The 25,299-nt window shown below is 34.3% G+C and overlaps 2 protein-coding genes and 1 pseudogene across 2 annotated transcripts; 2 read left to right on the forward strand and 1 right to left on the reverse strand.

The window, feature by feature from the left end:
• The first annotated feature begins 239 nt into the window (after positions 1-239).
• Positions 240-7,549, forward strand: LOC133183773 (alpha-2Da adrenergic receptor-like). The gene is made up of 2 exons (XM_061318680.1): positions 240-548; positions 5,265-7,549. Exon 2 carries the CDS (start codon positions 5,283-5,285, stop codon positions 6,612-6,614), a length of 1,332 nt encoding a protein of 443 aa, XP_061174664.1. The 5' UTR covers positions 240-548; positions 5,265-5,282; the 3' UTR covers positions 6,615-7,549.
• Positions 7,550-9,716: 2,167 nt separating this feature from the next.
• LOC133182767 (uncharacterized) lies at positions 9,717-20,140 on the forward strand (annotated as a pseudogene).
• A 1,524-nt stretch (positions 20,141-21,664) lies between these two features.
• Positions 21,665-22,418, reverse strand: LOC133182768 (uncharacterized). Its single transcript, XM_061317615.1, has 2 exons — positions 22,267-22,418; positions 21,665-21,908 (listed from the first exon to the last, which is right to left on the reverse strand). The coding sequence occupies exons 1-2, from the start codon at positions 22,416-22,418 to the stop codon at positions 21,665-21,667; spliced, it is 396 nt and encodes a 131-aa protein (XP_061173599.1).
• Positions 22,419-25,299: the final 2,881 nt, after the last annotated feature.

Consider the following 25,299-nt stretch of genomic DNA (forward strand, 5'->3'; position numbering starts at 1 on the left):
TATATTTGGCAATTTTGAGCAATGATTCCTTTTTACGTTGCACATAATGAAAGTAGAGTGTTTGTAGTGTTTTGTAACAGGCACTTTATCACAGGAATTAGAAATATTTAAGAGTTGTGCATATTTTCACTGATTTGAAGGACCTTTTCCGAACCAGAAGTGCTGACAAAAGTTGAGAGGTAATATTTCTGTGATAGTCACCTACATGTTACGCAGAGTGATTCAAGGAAATAAATGCAATAACAGTTTGTCAGGATATAAACCGATGTTTGAATGTACATTGTTAAAATTTGATAATTATCTGTAATTGTCCTTTTGTCTGTGTGACATTTAAACTATATATGTTTCACTTCGGGCGAAGAATGCAAACACTCAGGAAAGACACCGTGAGGAGCCGCCATGTGTTCTGTTGTTGATTATTACTAGCCTAGATACCATTTTATCACACTGGATACATAGTTTTGAGGGAAAAAAATCACATAAACACACGTGTTTTTCACATTCACTACAGGTACAAATGTGTGTTGGTAGTCATACAGGATTATACGGTATGTATGAACTTTATATTTTAGGTATTGTCTACTGTTTACGCTTCAATACCTTTATTTATAGAATCAGTCTATATCTTTATCTTTTATATAAAAACAAACTAAAAATACATGACAGTTATGTATAAATGTGCGGACACCATGGGGCCTTTCATAAAAGGGGCGGTATTTCATGAGATCCTTTTTTGTGTTAAACTGTGAATACAAAAGTGGATTTTAAACGTATTCTCTTTGATGGTCGCAAAGGCAATTTAAGACGTACATGTATAACGGCCATCAGTGTAAAGCTAGTATGAAAGGCAGTGTTCATAATGCAGTGATAAAATGTGTATTTGATAACTTGACAAAGGTCTCATATCTAAAAGGATGATATTTCTTTTACATTCAACAGGAGATATGCGCGTTATCACTTTATTTACTGTATATTTAAGGACATACGCAACGTACCTTACCTACTGATAATTTTTCAAGATAATCTTAATTTAAGATTATATTGCCATCAGATGTTCGTAGACAAAAAATGAGCATGCATAACCAGGGGTTTTGAAAAGATACCAATTTATGAAATTTTTTGTATAATTCAAAAAAAAATATACAAAAATTACTTAACATATATTCTAGATGTTTTGTTTATGCAAACTTGTTTTAGAAGAAGTGTACAACTGCATATATAGACAATAAAATGTAGAACACAGTTCCTTTAAGTATTGGAACTCTTCAACTCCAGGGAAAAAGACAATGAAGTTCAAACTACGTTGCGTATGTCCTTAAAGCAGTGTACATACATGTATATCTTGACTCCCGATATTACTGTGTAGGCCAGTGCGCAAAATGACATTGATTTAATTCAAACTTTCAAGTTTGTTCTGGCTCATCCGAGCAATTAATAATAGTAACTGATCGAATTGTCCAATGCATGTAAACTTAATTTTGGCACAAAATGAACTTGAGAACAAGAATAGCATGATGTTCAGCTCATTGCATCTAGTCACAGAATGGTTCCAGTGATTTAGACTTCCTGCTCGAGTTTACATATAATATGGTATATTTTAGTTTAAAGTTAATTTTAACATGATGACACAGTAAACAGTCCTTTTATTTGCCTGCGATAGTGCATAAACATTAAGATAAAAAGGGAAAAAAATTTTACGACAAATAACTATAATAATTATTATGTTTTTTTCCTGTTAAAATTTACATGTCATTTTTGTGCTTTTCATGTGTTTTTGTCCCCCGCTTTCGCGAAAGCGAGGGGAAATAAATTTCGTCTGTCTGTCACAAAAACTTTAACCTTGCTCATAACTTTTGAATAAGAGATAGGGCTTTCATATTTTACATGTACATTACCTGTGACAAGACCTTTCGAAATATGCAATGAATTTTGACCCCGTGACCTTGACCTTGATGTTTGACCTACTTTTCAAAAATTTTAACATTACTTTAAAGCTATATATGGCGTACCTAAGCTAAAAAATACAAATACGAGATTGAGTGTACATGAACATTATATTTGTTATTTACGTTCAAATTAAAATTTTCACCGATTCTGAACTTGAATAACCCCACGTTTCTAAAGTTAAATTGGTTTAAAACTGTGTCCGATATTTAAATGCGGAGTCGGTAAATAAATCGGTTAATCGGTTATTGTTTTAAATTTCTAATATCTATGAAACCCGATTGATTTAAATTGTGTAATTTACAGGAAAGACCTAACTTTATATAAAGTAATAAAAGATATAGAAAGATCTTTTTAATTTTAGTTAGTCAAAACTTATCAAAAATACGCCATATATGACTTTAAATTGGTCATAACTTTTGAATGAGAAGAGATAGGGCTTTCATATTACACATGTATATTACCTGTGACAAGACATTTTTCAAATATACTACAATTTTTTACCCCGTGACCTTGACCTTAAAGTTTGACCTACATTTCAAAAATTTTATCTTTGCTTATAATTTTTGATTGGGAAGAGATAGGGATTTCATATTTGACTAGTGCATTAGCTGTGACAAGACCTTTTCAAATAAACTACTATTTTTGACCCCGTGACCTTGAAGTTTGACCTACTTTTTAAAATTTTTATCTTTGCTTATAACTTTTGATTGAGAATAGAAAGGGCTTTCATGTTTATCATGTGCATTACCGGTGAGATGGTGTTTCCGAGCATGCTATGATTCTTGACCTTCATGTTTGACCTAATTTTCAAAAATTTTAACTTTGCTGATTTTTTTTTTGAATGACAAATGATAGGGCTTTTATATTAGACAAGTGCATTACCTGTGTCAATTTTTTTTTCCGAATGTGCTATGATATTTGACCCCGTGACCTTTACCTTCAAATTTGACCTAATTTTCAAACGGGGGGGGGGGGGTCGGGGGGATTTGCAGTTATTAAAAGTATTATACTAAAGTGAATATAAAAAATGACCTTGGAACCCCCCTAGAAAACTTGGACCCCACCACAACCACGAAATAGGTTTTTTTTTCAAGCTTGGGAAACAAATTTTTTTTCGAAGAATTTTCTAGGTTAGATACATTTGGAAAAGGATTTTTTTTCCTTTTTGCTTGTCAAGAAATTTCTGGATTGGAATATTTTTGACTGAGGTGGACCTGGATCCGCACCCTTTACGTTAATGTTAAATGAAATATCAAAGAAAATTTTGTCATAATTCATATTAATTTTGATATTTCACTTGTTTGTCACACAATAAACATTTTGCTCACCCATCTTTTTATGCCCCAGGATCGAAAGATCCCGGGGGTATATTGTTTTGTCCTGTCTGTCTGTTTGTCTGTCTGTCTCTTGTCAACTTTAACCTAGCCCATAACTATTGCGCTGACAAGGGTAAGGCTTTAATATTTGACATGAGTGTTCATTATGACAAGACCTTTCCACAGAAATTTTTGATCATGTGACCTCAACTGTGACCTTTGACCTACATTTGAAAAACTTTAAAGTTGCACGATCAGTCAAAACCATGTGTTTCTTTTAAGAAAATTGTATCACAAACCAAAAGATTTCTGTGAAATATGAATATAGCGAAGTTTTGACAACTCAACTGCACTGTAAAGCAAGAAAAAAAAACTGCTAAATATAAGTGCCGGAAAAACAAATGTTGTATCTATCGCTTTGTTTTTAATCGTCAATGTCTACAATGTCAAGGTCACGCGTCCTTTATTTTTAGCGTGAAACTTGTAAACAACATTGAATTGGGGCAAGCAGAAGTAAGGAATAAGACTAAGTTATGATCATCTTTTTTGAAGATTGTATCAAAATTCTCAGTCATCCGACATTTATATCTATGGAATTGAAACCATGGTAAATTCTTCAACTTTTCAGCGCATGCGTACAATAAAGAGGAAGAAGTGAAGCAATATTTTTGTGATGGGTTATACAAAGATTTTTTTTACTTTTATTTTTCTCCATTAGATTTTTTAGGTTCTGAAATGTGTAATTTTCTGAAACTTAATATCTTCAAGAACTGAACAAAATTTGCATGTGTCATGCAAAAATTCTACTGTTGTCAATTTTCCCGTTTGTCCGTCACAGTGTCACTTTAACATTGGCCATAACTATTGCACTGTAGTCTACGTCCCACTCCAGAATTGTGTTACCATCAGGGGCATAGTGTTTCACAAACACATCTTGTTTGGTATAAATTTACGGTGCAAAGAAGAAAATTTTTATTGCGAATCCTCAAAAATATAAAATCGAATGAAATAACTTTTGCCAAGCAAGTTTTTCTATAATCCTATATTTTATGATATTGATTCTCAAGAAGTTTAGGATCATCCGAGGGATCAATCTCCTAATATAAACAAAAAAAAAATTATTAACCAGAAGTTATTGCATTTTTAAGTATTTTGATGCGGATTTATAATATTTATAGCTAAAATCTGAAAAATCTTAATTTGTTGCACTGTTCATTTATATCCCAGACGGGCTATTATTTCCCATTCTGGCGATTGTTCCTAACCTGTTAAGGTTTTTGTCACGTAAGGGCTTTATGTGATTGGTCGAAAGATAAGAAAAACAATGGATTAATTTCCCGGAACGACATCGCTGCAGTCAGTCCATAAAAACAAATGAATTTTGTCATGGGTCCCTCGGCCACATGTAGCCTTCGAGAAGCCAGATAGATCTTTGGGAAATTGGAGTTTTAGGATTCACCTTCATATGCTTTGTTGTCGTAAAGAAATGACTACAAATCTTTTTCATATCATGGCGTTTTCAAGTTTCACACACTGAGCTGAATGTTGTTTTCATGTATTCAACGATTTCTGTAAACACAGATGTTAGTTAATAGTTGTCATTGCTTTCTATCGGAAGTTCTAAATAACTTTGAAATCAATAATTACAATTGGAAATAGGGCAAATAAACCTTTACTAGTATTTTCAAAAAGGATATAAAAAGATAGTTGAACACTTTGGTATGTTTTAAGGAAATTGATAAGTATTTGAAATCCCATTAGAACAACGGAAATATCGCTAGATTACAATGATAGAATTAGTTTCAAATACATATATGTGCCTTTTTAAATATACTTAAGTCAATGTCCAATTTTAACATCCATGCATAACTCAAGTGTGAGATCAACTGATCAAGGAAATTTATCAATTATTTTCTCCACATTTTCTAATTATTTCCCCATCCCATAATCGCATCTGGCAAATTACTCACGTTAGTATATTTTCCATTCTTTTCATGATAGGTATAACCTTAAGCACCGATGGATGTGAACTCAACGAATAACAGAACACTATCAATTTTACCTGCAGACTATGTTCTCTGGTATTTAAACGAAAAGTTGTTCGAAAAGAATAAACCTGCTATAGTTTTCTTATTAATTAGCATGGTCGTAGGAACGGTTGGAAATGGACTTGTGATTTATGTATATGGATGGTGTTTGCGTCCCAATTCCTCCAAGAACATCTTTATTACCTGGTTGGCTGTGTTCGATTTGATTTCTTGTTGTGTCACAATTCCATTTGAGGCCTTTGACTTACGCTTTCCAATGTTGTATGGAGAAGGAACTTTGTGCAAAATATCCCGCACGCTGGCATTTGCAGTGAACATCACTTCTGGTTTAATTCTAGTTTTGATTGCGTTCGACAGACTTCAAATTACAAAACCTCCGTATAAAAGTTACACGAGAAAGAAAACTCGGATGTTGATTTTATTAGTGACAGTCATATCGTTCGTGGTTTCTGCGCCTGCGCTGTTCGTATTTGGAACAAAAACCATACCTACAATATTTCCAGATGTGAACGGAAAAGACTGCTCTTATGACGACTTTGTAAAAGACACACAGTTTCCAGTTATTTATTATGTGTTCTTAGCTGTGATATTTCTTTCAACGTTTATAATTCTGGGTATCTTGTATATAAAAATTGCAATTGCGATTTACGAGTGGAAGCATACCATTATAGGAGATGCCCTCGCAATGTCTATCCAAAATGGACACAAACTGCCTCGAAGTATATCTGTTGATTCTGCCAAAATTCATTCTGCAAACTCAAAGAACACCAGTATTTCATCAGTTTCTTTAGGAGAATCATTTGATTCAGAAAATAAGCAAATCAGAAATCATACGAAAAATAACCACAATTCATCTGATTTCATAGAATGTGAGACTCAGACTGATTCACAAGATCGAAATCCAAACAGTTCCATTCAGCAATCGGACATCAACCTGGCAAACTCGACAAGAAGTACCAAGAGCTCCATAACAGACTGTAAAGATAATGAGAAGAGAAAACAGTCATTAAAAGAGAAAGCAAGTCCCATTAAATCGAATGTTTTATTTATTACAATAACTGTTGTGTTTGTGCTAAGTTATCTCCCTTTTTTATTGTTTGAACTTTTAAAACGAGTTCTGGAAGAGGGGACATTTAATGAAACAGCATTTGAAGTGGTTACAAAATCTGTATATCTAAACAATCTTGTAAACCCGGTCATTTACGGAATTTACAACGAAAAGTATAGGGAGGAAATTTATAATTTGTTCTGTACCCGACAAAAGTTTAGATCAAGCAGTTACAATACAAGTTTTAGTAGCTAACACTAATTAGTTTTATTATGAATATCAGCTAATGTTATGAAGTTGAAAATGTCTTTTACATGGATACTCCTAGCAGCAAAGTAGTTTCATGCATAATAAATCCCTGTGTTTCTAACTGTGATATCTCTGGACAGTACAAGGTGTTTTTTTCTTTCAGAATTTGTTACATTCATGTGTGTCAGACAATGTATCCCTCTCTACCATTGGCAAATAATTCAACTCCGTCCTTCTCCCCTTTATATCAATGTGAAAAGCACAAGAAATAGTGCGTTTATTTTAATTCAGTATAATCAAATGCCTGCGCTAATATTTGTCCTTTAAGAACCCTCTATACACTGCACACAAAAGAGTTCCGATTCTGTGGTATTTTTATGTAGTTAGAGTAATCTGCCCTTAGACCTAAAATAAAATAAATTGAAATTTACAATTTATCTATCAATTTCTAATCAATTCAAGCATTTTTGACATTTTGAAAGGCCAAGATGAATTAACTGAAAACCTCATCTGCATTCTTTTTCCCCACTTAGATAAAAAACAGTGATTTCTGTTCATCAAAACTTTGTTGACTTTGAACATTTTTTCCTGGGGGTAAAAGACAGGCACCCTATGTTGAAAATGATATAAGTAAGCTCAATATTTACACCTTTATGCAATATATAATTTTCACAATGTCCAAAAAACATTTTCGTTTATTGTAGAGAGGGTCCTTAAGGTAGATTTTTACATGTACTAAGCAGATCAAGAACTATTAGTTTAATTTAAATCCTATGAAAATATATACACTAGACCAAATTGCTAACGCACCACCTAAATAAATTAACATTTTTCTTTTCAAAACTTGTTTATGATGTTTTTAATATATAATTTAGTTTCTTTGATAAAATATGAGACATTTAAATGTTTTAACTGATATATAACAGCAATGTTTACTGAAGTGTAACCAATTCATAGAAAAAATTAAAATCATATCCATACTTTTTTGGTGGAATAAATTTCTAATTTTTTCTTTGTGGTTGTGTTCTTTATGTTTGTACTAATTAAAAACTCAGAAAAAAAGTTAAACCGTATGCGGCGTTTGACTCTAGAAGAGCGTGCTTAGGCAGCCAGTATGGTGTCTGCAGGGGGTTGCTTTGAAGAAATTTGTGAAAAATTAAAACAATTAAAAGATTATGCATTTCTTTGGTGAAAAATTGTTGAAAATAAATTGATGATCATAAAAATGTTTACAATAGATATCGACGGCATTAAGTAAGCACCACACAATTACTTCAAGATTGTTCCACAAAATTGGGGCAACCGGAAGTTGGGTGGATTTGGTAGGGACACCAAGGCACTGGATGACTACTAAGCGATATGGTAGTCAATCAGGGTATATCATTTGATTTTTAAGTGGGAGACTGCTCCCGTCGCAACGTCACGGACAACCATCGGTAATCACCAACTTCATATCTTGGCATAAACGGTGCGCAGTGCGGGTCGGGAAATTGGTTTTCGGACAAGAAGGTCCTTTAAGGGTCTTGACATGACACCAATACATTTGTCAATCCAACTGTTTTGGAAAAGATGGCATATTTTATATACTAGTACCAATCAGGAAAATGATCAGTTCTCAAATAAGAATAATAAGTGGTGCGTTAGCAATTTTGTCTAGTGTATATTTTTTAACTTTATGTGAAACATATTGACGCGAGCCCATTGCAGAGGTGTCTGAGAGAGGAACAAATGAAAGCTTTACAGTGAAATATACAAAGTATGTCAACAATTAATATATGATTTACTGATTGATTTTACCGGCTTCATATAAATAAAGAACTACAAAAATGTATTTTGCATGGTGTTACACTCGTTTTGTACATGTACATTACAGATATTCTGCCTTGTTGTCAGGGACCCAAAAATTGTCATATTTTACAGGTTCATCTGTTAGACTGTGGACCCTTCTTACAGTATATCATTGCGCCCATGAGAAAAGGGTGCTTATGACAATTTTCAGAGAACAGAGAAACAACGTTACAAAGTTATGACGTTAAATTCACATCGTTTCCACCGCGGTGTTTAGCACAACAAAGTGCATTTTTTTTTGTAAATTAGATGTTTCATGCGGGATTTAAACCAATAAACTAGACGTGAATGTCCATTAATAAAATCGAATGTACCTTTTAATTTCTTTTGTAAGTTATTTTTCTTTATCGAGTGTTATCGGAATATAATACCGGGACCGTTTCACATTACCTGCAATAATGTAGTCCTCTCCGATTTTTTTTTTTTTTGGGGGGGGGGGGCTACAGCTCCTTAGGATCTCCGTAATGGTGCAAGTGCGGGAGTGATTCATTACCGCACAGATTTCGGCTCAAATTATCAGTAAGTGGGTATTTTATTAACATATCTTATCTGAATTCATAAAATGTAGTTATGCAAGACATGAACTGATCCAAAAATATACAGAAAATCCGTATATCGGTTATTTTTCGTGTATGTCAACATCACAACTTGAAATTATCCGCCATGTTTACTAACCTTGATCGATTTTATTTTAGGACAACCAATGAGAATTCGGAATCTAGGGGAGCGGATCGTTTAGGATTTCCCTTATTTTAAGCATAAATCTCACTGTTTATGAAAAAATATCCCATGGAATGCTTTTATTTATCGTTGTTTAGTGATATCATACAACACAAACATTTATCAACACCGACATTTACTTTATCAAGTGATTCTAAATTTCAAGCGCAAGTCTCAGTACATCACGCGAGAACTGTCATGGCTGCTGAGGAGAACGACTGGTAAACACGCAGATTTATTTTACTCGGTTTTCGCGTATAAAGGGCTATGATGTTGATAGTGAATAAAAATTCCGTCTTATTGGAAGTAAGTTGAATGCAAAAACAATTTATTTTGCCTGCAGTCGCCCGTATCTAAAAAATATATTTGCACCATTACAAAGATGCAGTGGAATTGTAGCCCTCACCTGAAAATATCAGATTAAAAAAACGGAGAGGGCTACATTATTGCAGCTAGTTTCACATGTATCTCATACATGACAACATGTAAACAGATGCAGTGATGAAGCAACTGCTGCTGTAAACATACTGAAGAAATATCATGGAACAATTTGAGGTAAACAAGACAAAGCACACTCAGAAATAAATTATATAATCTGTCTAGACATGTTTTAAAACAATTCAGGATAAATTTGAGGAAATTGTGTAATACGCAGATGTTTATTTTTTGCAATAATACTTTTCATCGGGGTTACAGTACTAGTGTACCGGTAATGCTAAAAGAATTAGGCCTGACGCTTTGGTTTATCGGATTAATACTTGTACCAGTATATTTTTATTAGGTACACATTCAAAATATAAACCATAAGGTACAGTGTTGAATGGGTACACTCAAACGATGCTTGAAAATTTACTGAAAATAAGAGAGATAACTCTAATAAGCGATTGATTCTTAGGGGGTCATGAAGGGGTATCTGTCTGTCTAGCTTCTTATTTTATTTATTTATTTTTTAATTTGCTTTTTAGGGTTGGTTTGATTTGAACATATTTTATTATATAATAAACATACATGTAGACATTGCCTACATAAGCCCTATCCATAATTACAAGGTCTATTAAAGTTGTACCTAATACCAATTATATTTTTAAACAGGTAAAAATAAGTTGTATTTAAATAAACAGAATATAAATGAGAATTGCTTTTAGGACTAAAAATTTATTTATAAATAGAATAAATAGAAAATATATACCTTTTTTTTTTTACCTCAATAGAAAAATTATGAAAAAAAGAATATTAATCTGGTAAAATAATGAAATATTAAACAATGTATGAATTCAATATATTAATTTATTGTATTTATTTTAAAGGAAATGTTAATCCGGTAAAATGATGAAAATATATCAATACAATATATCAACTTAAGATATATATATTCTTTATTGTATTCATTTAAAAGGAAATTCATACTTTAAAAAAAAATATCTTTCATAAAAGTTAGGTGATGATATTACACTTTCATTTATACCTAAATGAGATAGATCAATTTGTTTATAATTATGTAGAGTTCATTTTCTTATTTCATGAATAAAATTCATATTGAATATCATTACCAAAATTCAAATATGTAATTTACAAGTCTTTTATTTAATAAGCTTTTCAAGTTATTACATTTAATTTTGGTTACTTGTAAGGAGCTGGATAGATTATTTACGGAGCATTTTGGACAAGTGACTCTCACGGAGAATGCCGCACATTCAAATCCAGAGGAGGAAGACACTTATTCTGAATCGGACGAACATGTTTGTCCAGATGCATTAATTGAAAGAAGAATATTGGAATTTACGAACTTACAGGAGGATGAAATGGGATCAAACTTAGATCATGAGGATGGCATCACAGATGAAGTTTCAGAGTCAAACCTAGAAATGACGTCAATTTAACAGAGTGCACAAGTCATGTAGTTGTCTGAAAAACTGTTTTCAAATGTTTTCGGATGTCGAAATAAGAGAAAACATTTTCAGGATGAGGGAAATGAGTAAAGCAGAGAAAGAAATGTTTGTGATGGGAGTGCTCCAGAGGGGAGGTTTGGGGCAAATTACACAAAGAAAAACAAAGAGAAAACGGATGAGATATTTGTCATATTGTAATTTTTGAATTTACCGGGTGGTAGTAAATACAAAAATAGTTGTCATATTGTTATTTTTGTATTTACTACCACCCGGTAAATTCAAAAATTACAATATGACATATTCCTACAGATTCCGAGGCGAGACAGTGTGTAGAGAAACATTTTTAGTCATTTACGAACTCAGTAGCAAAGTGCTCTCTAACATTATCACTCATATGAACAAGAATGGTGCAACAGCGCGTGTTCATGGAAATACAGGGCGAAAACCAGCTCATGCATTAAAGTTTGCAGAAATCGAAAATGCTGTGAAGTATATTGAAAATTACTCAGAGGAATTTGGAATTGCCCAACCAGCAGCTCCATGTGGCAGTGATGGTATACTATCTATCTACCTTCCAGCATCTGACACAAAGCTTGCCATTCATGAGAAGTACCTTGAATCTTGTCAAGAGTCCAACACCAGAACCTTAAAGATATCGTCTTTTGAAGATGTTTGGATGAAGTACGTGCCACATATACGGATCAGTAGTCCAAGAGATGATGTATGCCAAAGATGCGAGCGTTTCCGAAAGAAAATAGCGGATGCCAGGACAGAAGAAAACTTGACAGCAGTCAAAGAGTTTGAAGACCACGTACTCGCAGCCAAACGGGAGAGACTTCAATACAGAAAATGTATTCAGGAAGCAGTTTCAGAAATGGAGAATTGACAGAGTGATCAACTGGAACATGTCCACTATACGTTTTATTTTACTCCCTCACCATGCAATACAAATGGGTCCAACGTACTTTCTGCACCTACGACGTGTCCAACTTTTTGGCGTGCGAATAGATAGCACCTGTATGCAGTTAAATTTTTTGATTGACGAAGACCAAACGATAGGTATCAAATTTTGTCATTTTAGTTTTTAATTCATGAGAGAGAGAGAGATTGTGTGTGCATTGCGACAACTTTACGGTTTTTTAAAATTAATTTACACCAATAAAATGATACAGTAATTTGCATTTTAAATTACATTATACTAAATAGGAAAGGATGGAAGTTTAACAAACGGACCAAATGCTGTGATAAGCATGCTCGATCATGCACTGAATGAATACGGATTTGGGGGAAAAACACGTTCTCTTCATGCAGATAACTGCACTGGTAATATTCATTATGCACAAGTAATCATCATGTGAATCCTTTCGTAACTTTTTTTTGACAACTTTAAGTCATTCTATAACTGGTAATTATCATGGCTTATATAATTTCCATGCGACTGGTATGAACAAATGCCTAAAAGTAATTGTCACTATTATTAATATGCAGGGCAGAACAAAAATCAGTTTGTGTTGGCTTACTTATGTTGGAGGGTTTTTCTAAGATTCCATGATTCAATTACTTTAATGATGCAGATCCCGGGGCATACAAGGTATAGACAAACTTTCAATTTATGAATATTTGACGAAAATTAGCTTCAATATTGATTGAATATAAGAACAATAATTATGTATTTTCACAGATGTCTAGTGGACAGTGGATTTGCTCATATTCGGAAACTTTAATTTTCCGTCGCAGTGATATTGAATCACTAAATCAACTGTTTGAAGTTGTGCAAAAATCCTCCACTACTAACACAGCAATTCCATACTTATAAAATGGAACGCCTACATGGGAATGGCGAGATTGGAAAGAATTTCTTTCCTGTTATTTTAAGCCATTGAAAGGTATCAGGAAGTACTTACACTTCCGATTCAGCAGCCAGGAACCAGGATTTGTATTCGTAAAAGAGACTGCTGAATCTGTGGAAACAAGGGTATCAATTCTGAAGAACCCGATTACACTTTTGAATGACAGACCGAGAATTATATCTTATAAACTAGAGCGAGCTCGTTGCAAAGCAACGAATAGGTCTTCCGTTGGAGCTGCGGAAGGAAGAAGTGACCTTGAGTCAAGGTCATGCAACATTCTAAAGTTATACATGTAAGCAATCTTATAAGGGGAAGCAACTTACAATATTTCGCTAGGAAAAACTGTAAAGGAATGTACGTGACCTTGAACATTCCAAATGACCAAATGACAAGCCATGTCACACTCTCGTCATAAAACCCAATCTGTGTGTTACCGACTTGAAAAGTTCACAGTGACACGCCATGTTCTTTTAGTCCATACATACAGTCAAAACATCTTATCCTTAGTGACCTTGAACTTGAGTCAAGGCCATGTCACACTCTGCATGATACCAGCAATGTTTCACTAGTACAAATACGGTAGCGAAATTACAGTTTCTCTGTCAGTGACCTTGACTCGACCAAATGACCTTGCATCACGACCATAACACACACTGGTTAAAAGCAATCCCAGTCTGAGTTTCTGAATGGATAAGTTCAGCCATGTTTTTTCAGACCATACAGCGAGTCGGAATAATTTGTTAGGTTCAACACAATGATTTAAAAATTCATTGAGAATGTTTTATGCTCAGTTTGGATAAGTAGTAAAACGTGGAGATCGGTCCTTTGGATGAGACCGTATAAGGTCTCGTGTCGGGGTAAGTGCTAGCATGAGTGATCTCATGCTATAAATTTTGAATTTACCGGGTGGCAGTAAATACAAAATTTACAACATGACATGTAAATTTTGTATTTACTGACAACAGGTAAGTTCAAAATTTACAACATGACAGATCCATGGCACTTGATTCTACCTCTGATTTCTAAAGATTTGCACTGTTCCTAATTTGTATATATTGTTTGAATGGTCTTTTAAGCTTGAATGTTGCACAGGTGCTTGTGGACAGGACCCCCCCCCCCCCCCAATATACACCCAATACACACCCCGGGGTCCAAGAATATTTTTATTCGTCTTTTTCCATAAATTAATCTTTTAGTACACATTTACAATGTATTCCATATGAAAAATCAAAAATTACAGTAGAATTAACGTTTTATTCAAAAATCATACCCGCGGTATTATGAAATAGAGAAGGTAAATCACTTCCATTTATTTTGTTAACACTGGACCTCTCTTGGATATCGGGCCTAAAATATCATATACCTACCACATGTCACCAAAATATGTTATTATATCTTGTTTCGGTAGATATTTTTTGTCTTTAATCGTGCTACTTAATTGCCTATACATTCCACAATAATCCGAGTATTCATCGTCAAACGTAAGAAATGTAAGATTTGGAAATATCAAAGTAGAAATTATACGGAAGTGATGCAGAAACGACACCTAGCGGGTAACTCTCGAGTTCCGAGTGTTACAGAATTAAAGGGAAAAGCCAGAGGTCTACGGAAAAGTTCGGGAAAATTTTTTATAAAGAAGTCGAAATCGATTCATTAGAATTTTTAAATTTTGCTGCAGATTTTCCAGATGAGTTAGGGTAGTCATCAATATTCTTTTTAAAGGATTTTATTACTCAAACCAAATAGCGTTTTAAAAACGCTTTCTAACTGCATTTAACCAGTTTGTACAATTTCCCTGTTGTTCTTCGTACTCACATATGTTTATAACATGTCCGCAGAATGTAATTATTTGTATTGAGCAAATTACACCAATAATTCAGAATTCGAAGTTTTCTTTGAACATACATTGGGCATCTAGCAAATTCGAAATAAACCATTAAGTCATTTGTAGATTTTCGAAGCGACATAATTTTCTTCAAAAAGTTAATATGTACTTGCTCAACATGTGGGGCTTTATGAAATCCCCACATCTCACATCCATAATGAAGAACAGAACCTACATATGTATCAAATAAAGAGAGTGTAGTATCAACATTTAGATTATTCTCTTTCACTCTTTTCCACAAAGAAAAAATACATTTTTCGTTAACATTTCACCTGTGGAATGCTGATCATTTTCTCCGATTTCCATCCCTTATTGCTCAAAGGCCGTAAGTACCATGTACATTATAAAATGTATAAATTTTCAGCCATTCACCATTTATATCCTATCAAAATTTTAATTCCATCTATTTTGTTAACATTAAATTCTGGAAATATAGTCAAAAATCAGGAATGAAAATAATAAATGTTAAAAGTGAAATTTATTAATTGTCGAAAGTGCAATGCAAAATTCCGGAAATCAAATGCAAAAACCGAAAATGGTAACTCCCCTCACCCAAAGAAACTATTAGTAAACACTTCGACGCTCAATTGACCACTCCAATGAACGCATTAAATCGTTACATTTTTTAAGTTTTAAAATAAAATAAAAGACCTTAAAAAGTTTATAAAATAGGAAAGCTTAGTCACAGATATTAATCGTTGCAGACCTTGTTTTTCATTCATTTGACGATTCGCGAATAACAAATGTCGCGTATGATTATTGGTTTACATTAAAATAGGTTGTGGATATCTCTCGGAATTCAACACGAGCCCTCATCTATATGTATACGTACCTGAACAAACCAACCGATTGACATTTTCGGCTCTAAAGAAAAACATTGTATTCTTTAAAGTATCGTAATGAGAGGAAATTTGATCACCTGTCAGTCCATTAAACATGAAAGATTATTTTGGAATATTTGTATACAACTGCGTGGCTTTCTTAGAACCAAATTAGTATTTGTTAGATAAATTAAATAATTATTTAAATTAGATGTTTAAGATTTGTGACATATTTGTAAGAACCACTTTATTTACCAAACAAAGTTTCACCCTTATATGGACGCCGTGATATATTTGATAGGCTGTTTAATTACTATTCGGATATATTGCCATTCAAAGGACCAACACATTTTTTTAAATTTGTATAAAAAGTCCGACAATTTTCAACCACGTTTGCTATAATTTTACCGAATCGGATCTTTTTTCCGTATAGTCGAAATGCATGGACGCAGGATAAAAAACCGTATGCTGATCAATCAAAACATCATTGCGATTGTGTATTTAATTTATGGAGATATGTTTTTTTTCTGTTTTTCCTTATCTGTGAATTACCCGTTTGCTTTGTACACAAGCATGTATATTCTGAAAGCTCAGGATGTATTTACTTTGGGCGCTCTTCCATGTAAAACTGCATGTACTTACAAGCATGTATCCGTAAAATCGTGTATTGGGATATTCTGTTTATTCGACGAAATAAAAGAAATGCATAAGTATATCATTCTGTACAATACAATAGTAAGTTTGGTAGCAAATAATGCAAACTCAGAAGTGATTAATTTAATTTTCGATTTTCCCGAGAATTGAAAACGTCACCTCCACTTACAATTATTATGCATGTGTACATGCAGTTTAAAACATGAGACAGAAAAATAAATTGTTGCAAACCTAGTGGTTAAGTCGGCAATTAAAATGCATAAAACTTAAAATGAATAAATACACAGGCGGATAAGATAATGATAAAAATAAGCGTGAGATAGAGTGAAATTAAATAATATTTAAGATTTGAAATGATTTCAAACACATGTACAATTTTCCATTAATCGCTATGAGTACACATTGCATTAAATTTTTAACACCGATATGACCGCGGCTCGCTAATCTCTGCGGCCACGTGTGAACGACGAGTGGGTTACAAATTTTGAAGTTAAACACAGAGACAGAGCGGAATATAAACTGTCTGCTGTAAGAAGGCGTGAATTATTGTTTGTTTAAAAGTATTATTTTATGTATATAGTTTATTTAATATTAAATGAAAAATTAAATGAAGAAACAAGAGACTGATAGTAAAAATTATACTTTACACAAGTATCACTAAATACAATTCTTTGCCGTAGCACCTTTTCAATTACAATTGAAATAGAATACTATAACACGGGATAGAGAAATATTTTTTTTAATCGTATTGTTGTGTCAACAGTGACCAGGTCGATGAAAGCGATTAAAATTCGTAAAGATTAAATCAAAGATGAGATTAAGTTATCTTAAAGATTCGATATAAATAAAAAAAACATAATGTTTCATTAATCGTTGTTTCTACACAATGGATTTGTCTTCTCAGATGTTTGTTTTGTTTACATGGCTTATGACCGCAGGTGGCTGGTACACTGGTGACCTCGGCAACGTGGGGTCGCGGGTTGTGTTACATAACCATAACATCGAGGTGAACATGGAGAACGTAAACTGGTAAAATGCGTACAGTTAATGTTCATTAATTATTCGATGCTTAAAGTTTAATATAAGTAATATTAAACTTTAAGCATTGAATAATTAATAGATACATTTAATTCCTTCCTTTATTTGAAGACGTGTTCCCTTTAAATCTAAATTAAAAAAGAAAAGAAAGTTGTAAAAAATAATTTATGAGTGAACCACAGAACACGTTTAAAACCTTATTTAGAAGAAAATTAGCATAAAATACAGTAGGGTATATAATTTATTGCAAGTTTGTTAAAGTTATACACATGAAGAGTTCTGATTTACTTGCCGATTGAAAACGCTTACCTGTTTACGGGACCTGCTTTTTACCTACATATTACGACATATTACGCAATACTCGAACAAAACAACATTTGTATGAGATTAATAAGGTGTTAAAGAACAACTTTAATTCCGAAAGCCATATCGAAATATTTACCGTTTCTGAGTTATAAAGCGAAAACTTTCAAGGGCTCTAGATCCCTAATTATAGGGGCCAGCCCCTTTTAAATGATATCAAATGAAAGCTCTTGCTATTATGCACAACTTTTATTCTACATGTTTTAACAAAATATTTTTAGTTTTAAAGATATAAAGGAAAATATGTCAAAATTTTTGCTCTTTTCCGCGTTCTAACTTTTGACCCCTCTCTAGCACCATTTTAATGCAAAAAACAAAAACCGATGTGCACAACTTCAATGCTTCTTCTTTTCAATTTCAAAGGGTTTTGTGCTCCAATTATTACAGTTTCAGAGCCTTTGTCTGGAAACCAGAGGCATAAAAATTTCAATCAAAGGGGAATAACTCGTGAACAGAAGGTAATTTCCGAATTGTATTACAATATTCTGAGAGTGTTTAGTAAAGTCTAAAAGCTCTGAAAATTTGAACAAAATCCGTTCAGAAATGAGGAAGATATGAAGCTTCAAAGTTGGCGTCTAGGAAAAAAAAAAAAAGAATAATAAGAATAATCTTAACCATCAGAATCAGTAGAAGGTCTTCCGTTGGAAACGGAAGACCTTAATGAAATACACGTTTATATCATTCTTGGGAGTTGTGGTAGAATTTTCAATTTTTTTCGGGTAAGATTATTTGTTTTCATGCCAGTGACGGACAGATTATTTATTTCCAAGATGATGGGGACATATTATTTATTTTCTTCTCCACGGAAAAAAAGTTTGACGAACAAAAAAGGAAATTCATCAGGTTAAAGTTTGGGAATGAATCTAACAAAGCATGCATTAAGACGTCAAAATATTATATAATTATCTTCTTTACGTATTGGTATCTTATATAGCAGATAAGCAGTTTGCATGACCTTATGAACCATAAATTAGCTATGTTTTCTATAGTGTACTATATATATCGGCAAAATTATTCGGGGGGGGGGGGGGGTTCTACCCGGTTCCTATGGATACACAATAGACTCCTATTTTTTATTTTTTAGACTTGTGATGCAGATGGGATTTTGATTCTAAAACTTAAATTCAAAATTAATAGATTGACATCAGTGTTATAATACTACTGCATCAATTGTTAACTAGCCTAAGGAAATAACATCAAGAGTATTACAATTTCCAGTTAAATATGCTATTCCTCTTGCAGAGAATAGATTGAAGTGTGTTTCTGTAAGGAAAACTTCTATGTACAAGTTTTCTCTCTTAAATTTAATAACATAACATTCTCTCTTTTAATAGATGTCATTTATATACATGTACGACTATGACGAAGAACAACCTATAATTGTTTTTGACTTCGACATCTTTAGTTGTTTTAACTACACGGAGCCTGTAACTTAAAACCACCAACCGCAACCACCACCGTAGTCTCTTTTTTGCTATTTCATGGCTGCTTATCGATAACAAAAGTATACTTTTAATTAAATTTACGATAATTACTACGCCATTAAGGACACATAACACAAACAAAAATTTGAGGCCTGGATCGATATATATTTTTTGACCGATTTTGAATAGAAATGACATAAATAATAAATCCCTAAAATATAAAGAAATCGTATATTTTCTGTGCTTAAATGTGCGACTTTATTTTTTTTCTATATAATTCTTTACAAAATTTGCATATAATTTTAACATTTCGACAAAATCTTATAAAGTTCTCTCACTTTACCTGGTAAACATTATTCAGCTTACTTATTTGAATATAAATCTATCAGAAATTTTGTTGATTTCTAAAAAGTTTGTTTGTGCTATTTATCCTTAAAATCTAAATATAGTTTACGGACATCATCTCATACCAAGGGTAATACTTAAGGAGTAAGTATGAACTGTTGCAGGCTTTTTGTAGTTTATTCGCAAATTTTATACGTATATATTTGAGTATGTATCCATTTGAAATTTGCTATGTATATTGATGAAAAATGTAATAAAGTGTAGTGAAAATTTTAGAACGAAATGTTTTTTCGCTCTAGACGACTTCTCCAAGATTTTACCGGACAACTCTCGTATAATGTCTAATGCCAGACTGTTATGCCCGAAACCTAACTAGGGACAACACGTGTGTTCTTAGTTTAACAACTTTAATAATAATAATATATTGTATCACTAACCCGATCAAATTAGCATATCAAATAGTCATATTTTACATCTCCCTTTCTTTAGAAAGTGTTGAGATGTGAGTGATACACCTTTAGAACCCGAATAAATCAAGGAAACAACAAAAACGAAATTTTAACAAAATTTAATAACAAAAGTAAATTTTTTACAACAAAAACAAATAAAAATAATAGAAATGAAATGTCTATCTGCAGACCGTCCTGGGAAGTGTCCTGAAAGTGTGGTTAACTGATTACAGCACCTCCGTTTAACATTTTCATAATTTTTTCTGTAGAATTTCCTCTCACGTACATGTATTTTCACAAATGAAATTGAATATAAATTCACAACTAATACATAATTCACTGTTTTCTGAACTTTCACAATGCTGTTTGGATTATCTTTGGGTTTAATTGACATATTTTCAAAGAGTTGAATTCTTTCTCCAATATGAATTTAAACACATAGGCTAACTTTTAGATTTAAACACATGCCTTTTAGATGCTGGTCCCGAGTTGTCTGTCGGGGCTGCCGTATCTTGTGCTGTTGTAACTGCATAACCAAGACTCTCTCTCTCGCCCTGGACTGGCTATTGTAACTGCATAACCAAGACACTCTCTCTCGCCCTGGACTGGCTATTGTATCAGTAATTCAAGTACCCCGCCCAAGACCTATGTCATTTAAGAAACGGGACGAAAACCCAAGGAAATAGGACCCTGGGTAAAAATAGTAAAAAGACAACCATACTAAATGTGTAGATTCTAACTATATAAACATATTTTACAAATTAACATTTTCATTTCCGTAAATACCTGATGTACTTTTGAGCACCCGCCCCGGCTACTTCGGAACAAGCCAAACATGTCTAATCGTGGCTGTAACTTCCCGGGTACTACCCGAACACGAGCTCTCATGTAGAAAAAATTGCTAATCGAAGGGCTCCCCACAGGATAAGGACCAATATTTATTATCACACGATAGGGGTATCTGAAGGGCAAAATTTAGTTCGTTACAGAAATATAAATCAATATGAAATCAAAATTCAATGCAAATATAAACATGAAATGAAATGAAGTAAGTTTTGACTCGTCAATTTAGGCATTCCGTTAATTAGCAATATTCAATAAGACAACTTCGGGAATAATTAAAATAATCAATTGCATGAAATAAGCCTATTTACTGAGTTCACAAATGTCAGTACACAACAGATCAGAGGTCTAGGTGGTTTGGTTTCTTCACGACACGACCGTAAGAAGAAACAACTGGTTTAAGTGGATCCGCAACTATGGCAGCGTTGGGAGAGTGTTTGTTCAGTGTGTTTGGAGGTTCGCGCGTATCAATCTCAGAATCACTTCCTGTATCTGGTTCTTGTTCCAGTTCTAGTACAGGGATTAGCATTAGCGTTTGTTCATCTGAGATGTTTTCCGTTACGTCTGAGCCTCTGATTGTTGTTAAACTCAACGACGTAGGATCTCGGCTGTTTGTGAAGCTCAACTATACTGTTGCAGGTTTCCACCCTTTAGTGTTTGAGTTTTCAGGGGGTGCAACTCTTACTGGATCACCAATAATTTAAGCACGGTAACTCTTTCACATGCCTCCTATCATAGTAGAACTTCTGCTTCTCCTTGATATCTTTCATTTGTTGATTTAGATAAGGTCCTGTGTTTCTGGATTTAAGCAGCTCTGTTCGGGTTGGCAAGTTGTTTCGTGGTCTGCGGCCCATCACAAGTTGTGCCGGTGATAGGTTGATCGACTCCAACGGTGTTGTGCGGTAGGTCAACAAGCTGAAATATTTATCAGCTGACTTTCTCCATAGTTTGACTGTCTGTATTGCTCTTTATGCTTCTCCATTTGGAAATGCGGACTTGATGTGGTGTTCCGTACTGGTCACAAAACAAATGGAATTCTCGTGAAGTAAATGGAGGCTCATTGTCGGACAGTAGTTTCATTGGAATCCCAAGACAGCTAAAGGTAGCTTTCATAGCATTGACTACTGCTGATGTTGTTGTGGATTTCAGTTTAAGGTCAGACGATACGTTCCTGAATTATCGGTTTTGTATATCTTCGTATTGTATGGAAAATATTCCAAATTTTAATTACCTTCTGATTTCTAAACTTGTTTCTATTTGTCTTTAAAAAAAAAATGAAACACTAAAAAAATGTGATATTGGCAAATTAAGTTTTTTCCTAATGGATTTTATAGGAAATAACATCCTCTGGTATCTTGCACAAATGCCTGGCAAGGTACCTCAATTTTTTGTGAGTAAACATGTTAAAGTAGCAATACTTCAATGATAAATTCTTAGAAAAAATTATATATTATTGAGGAACGTATCGTCTGTCCTTAATTGCGTCAAAGTATCTGGAATGGTAGTCAACTATCAAGATATTAAGATACTTCATCTGTTTAAAGTCGAACAAATCACACCAAACTTCCCCATAAGGAATATCAGGAGTATTTGTTGGCTTAAATGGATCACGACTCTGTTTGTTCTGGTAAATGGCACATTTTGAACAGTTCCTGACTTCCTCTTCTATGGCTGTATTCATGGCGGGCCAATACATGACCTTTCTTGCTCTCTGTTTGCACTTGACTCATACATTAGTTTCAGCATGTGGCTTCGTCGACTTGGAAGTATAACGATCTTCAATCCTTTGTAGACTATGCCATCTGTGACAGTCACTGACTGATAACAATCTCTAGAATCCCAGTACTCTCTGACACTGAGAGCTGTCTCATTTAATATTTGGCCATCCATGACCATCATGCTACAAAGCTCTTAGAATTCTATTCTGGTACGATGGACTATGTCTAAGAAGCGATCTGGAGTGACATCTAACATACGGATGTTTTCAAGAATCTCCAACTCTGGATCATTCTCAGGTAAGTACTCTCTGGAAAGAGCATCAGCTACTGCAGGCCTCTAAAATTTAGACGCCAGCTGGCGCCTTATCAAAAAAATTTAGTCGCCAATGCCAATTTCTAGTAGCCAGGCAATTTTTCTGAGGCGCTAACTTTAAAAGTAAATAGAATATAGGGACCCATGACGTGCCTAAGAAAACATGACATGTCCATTGCTAAAAATAATTTCCTCTAGTTTTAAATTTCTTTTCTTTTTTTCAGAAAAATTGTTAAAAATGTGAAAATTTCCGGAATTCCATCAATTTAAAATGGTCGCCAATTTGGCTACTTATTGAAAAAAATTAGGCCGCAATCAAAAATTTGAGGCGCCATGGCGACTAAATTAGTCGCCAATTAGAGCCCTGTACTGTCATATTCTTTCGAAGATCATTCCCAGTGGCTTATGGTAATTGTAGACAACTGTTTCTTTTCCAAATATATAACAATGGGATTTTGTTCCTGCAAGGACAATGGGCAGGATCTCTTTCTCTATATGCGCATAGCGCTTCTCTCTGTCTGTGAGCGAGCGAGATGAATATGCGACCGGGCGTCCTCCTTGGATTAGGACTGCTCAAAGTCCAGCCTTTGATGCACCGCATTGAATCTCCACTGGCTTCTTGAAGCACCGGTTGTCTACTACAAAGTCTTCTGAGTTCATTGAAGCAGTTTTCTTGCTCATGATGCCACATAAATTCTGTTTCTGACTTCACTAGTACTCTGAGTGGTGCATAAACTTGACTCAAATTTGGTATAAATTTGGCTAAATACTGAACCAGTCCTAAGAAACGTCTCATTCCTTCCTTATCCTTTGGCCTTGGCAGGTCAACTAGAGCTCGGACTTTGGCCGGGTCTGGTTTAATGTCATTCTCAGTAATCAAGTGTCCTACAGACCTGCGGCTGTCTGATTTCACATTTGTCATAATAAGCTTGAGGTTATACTGTGTAGCTCTCTCAATCACTCTTCTGAGTACCTGATCATGCTGTTCTAAATCTCTTCCTCCTGTAAGTATGTCATCCATCACTGTTCCTGCACATTCTATCCCTTCAAGCATCTGATACATGCTATGTTGAAAGATTTCAGGACCTTATTTAATGCCAAATGGAAGACACGGCCATCTGTACCTTCCTTTTGGAGCATTGACGGTTGTTAGGTGTGATGATTTCTCATTCAGCTTAATTTGGGGGAATCCTGACTTAGCATCTAGCTTGGAGAAAACACGGGCATTTGGTATGTTTGAAACGATATCCTCGACTGTTTTCATAGGGTGGTGAGCTCTCTTCACAACTTTGTTCAGGTCGGATGGGTCCAGACAGATTCGAATCTTATCGTTCCTTATGGATACGACAATTGAACTGATCCATTCAGCTGGGGTATGTACTTTCGTAATATAGCCGTTCTGTTCCATCCTCTTTAAAAGCTTTTCGATGATCCTTGGTTTAAAAGATGCGGGCTGTCTACGAGGTGCATGTATGACTCCCTCGGCGTCTGGATCTATTTCAATGTTGTGTTCTCCAGGCAGGGTTCCTGACGTTTTAATGAGCTCGGGAAAGTCTTTGAACTTGGATTCTGGTTGATTATCAATTCTGTTATCTAGTTTCTGTTTTCTTCCAATCAGATTTAGTTTTTCTGCGACATCACCACTGATAATGTTCTCTTGCTCCAACTCTACAATTTCGAATTGTGCATTCACTTGTTTTTCCTTATGTTTGATTGGAAGGTTAACACTGTATAACTAGGACGGATCCTAAGATTCATGTAGGATTTGAGAACTTTTGTGCTCTTGTGATATCCAAGAGAGTCGAACACTGATTTCACAATAATTGAAGACTTTGCCCCAGTGTCTATCCTGAATTTAACAGGTTTGGTGTTAATGGTTGCTTTTACTACCCAATTGTCATTAGCTATAGAACTGTCAGGTTGTGCACTGTATATTGGAAGTACATCTTCATCTGAAGAATTGGTTTCACTATCTGTCTCCTGTAGTGCGTTAACTCCTTTTGTACGTTTTCGGCACACGGCTATCCAGTGGTCCTTCTTGTGGCAGTATTTGCACGTTGATCCGATTGCCGGACACTGACCTGATTTTGCATGGCCTTCTGTTGGGTCAAGCCCACATCTATTACACTTTTCATGTTTTGCTTTCGGTTTGTAAGGCTGTCTCTTGTGTCTTGTTGTTTTGTGACGAGGTTTATGCTTATACGCCTTTTTCTGTACAGCGTATACCTTGTGAGACCTGTTGAGTAGCTGTCTGATCCTCACATCCTCGAATAAGTTTAAGCTGTTTCTGCGAGTTTTCACGTTTTCATACTGACGAACAATAGTGAGAGCTTTTGCAGGTGTAAGATCACTACCTTAATCCCAAAGTCTTGTACCTTCACGTCTGACTCCTCCTATTATGGCGTCTATCAGGACGTCGTCTGGGTTTGCATATTCACAATGATAAGCTTTAAGTCTCTAACAAATGGCTCACTCTCACCTTGTTTTCTCCGTTTCACTTTGAATCAGGCTGCTCGTTTATTTATCCTTGG

This window comes from Saccostrea echinata, unplaced genomic scaffold (genome assembly GCF_033153115.1).
Source record: "Saccostrea echinata isolate AGI-Se365-2 ecotype Australia unplaced genomic scaffold, CSIRO_AGI_Sech_v1 ptg000009l, whole genome shotgun sequence".
Lineage (NCBI taxonomy): Eukaryota > Metazoa > Mollusca > Bivalvia > Ostreida > Ostreidae > Saccostrea > Saccostrea echinata.

Coding starts and splice junctions, on each gene's coding strand:
- LOC133182768 (XM_061317615.1), bottom strand. CDS start 22,418: ATGAATACAGCCATAGAAGAGGAAGTCAGGAACTGTTCAAAATGTGCC. Junction 21,909..22,266: donor TTCGACTTTAAACAGATGAA/GTATCTTAATAT, acceptor CCGATAATTCAG/GAACGTATCGTCTGACCTTA.
- LOC133183773 (XM_061318680.1), top strand. CDS start 5,283: ATGGATGTGAACTCAACGAATAACAGAACACTATCAATTTTACCTGCA.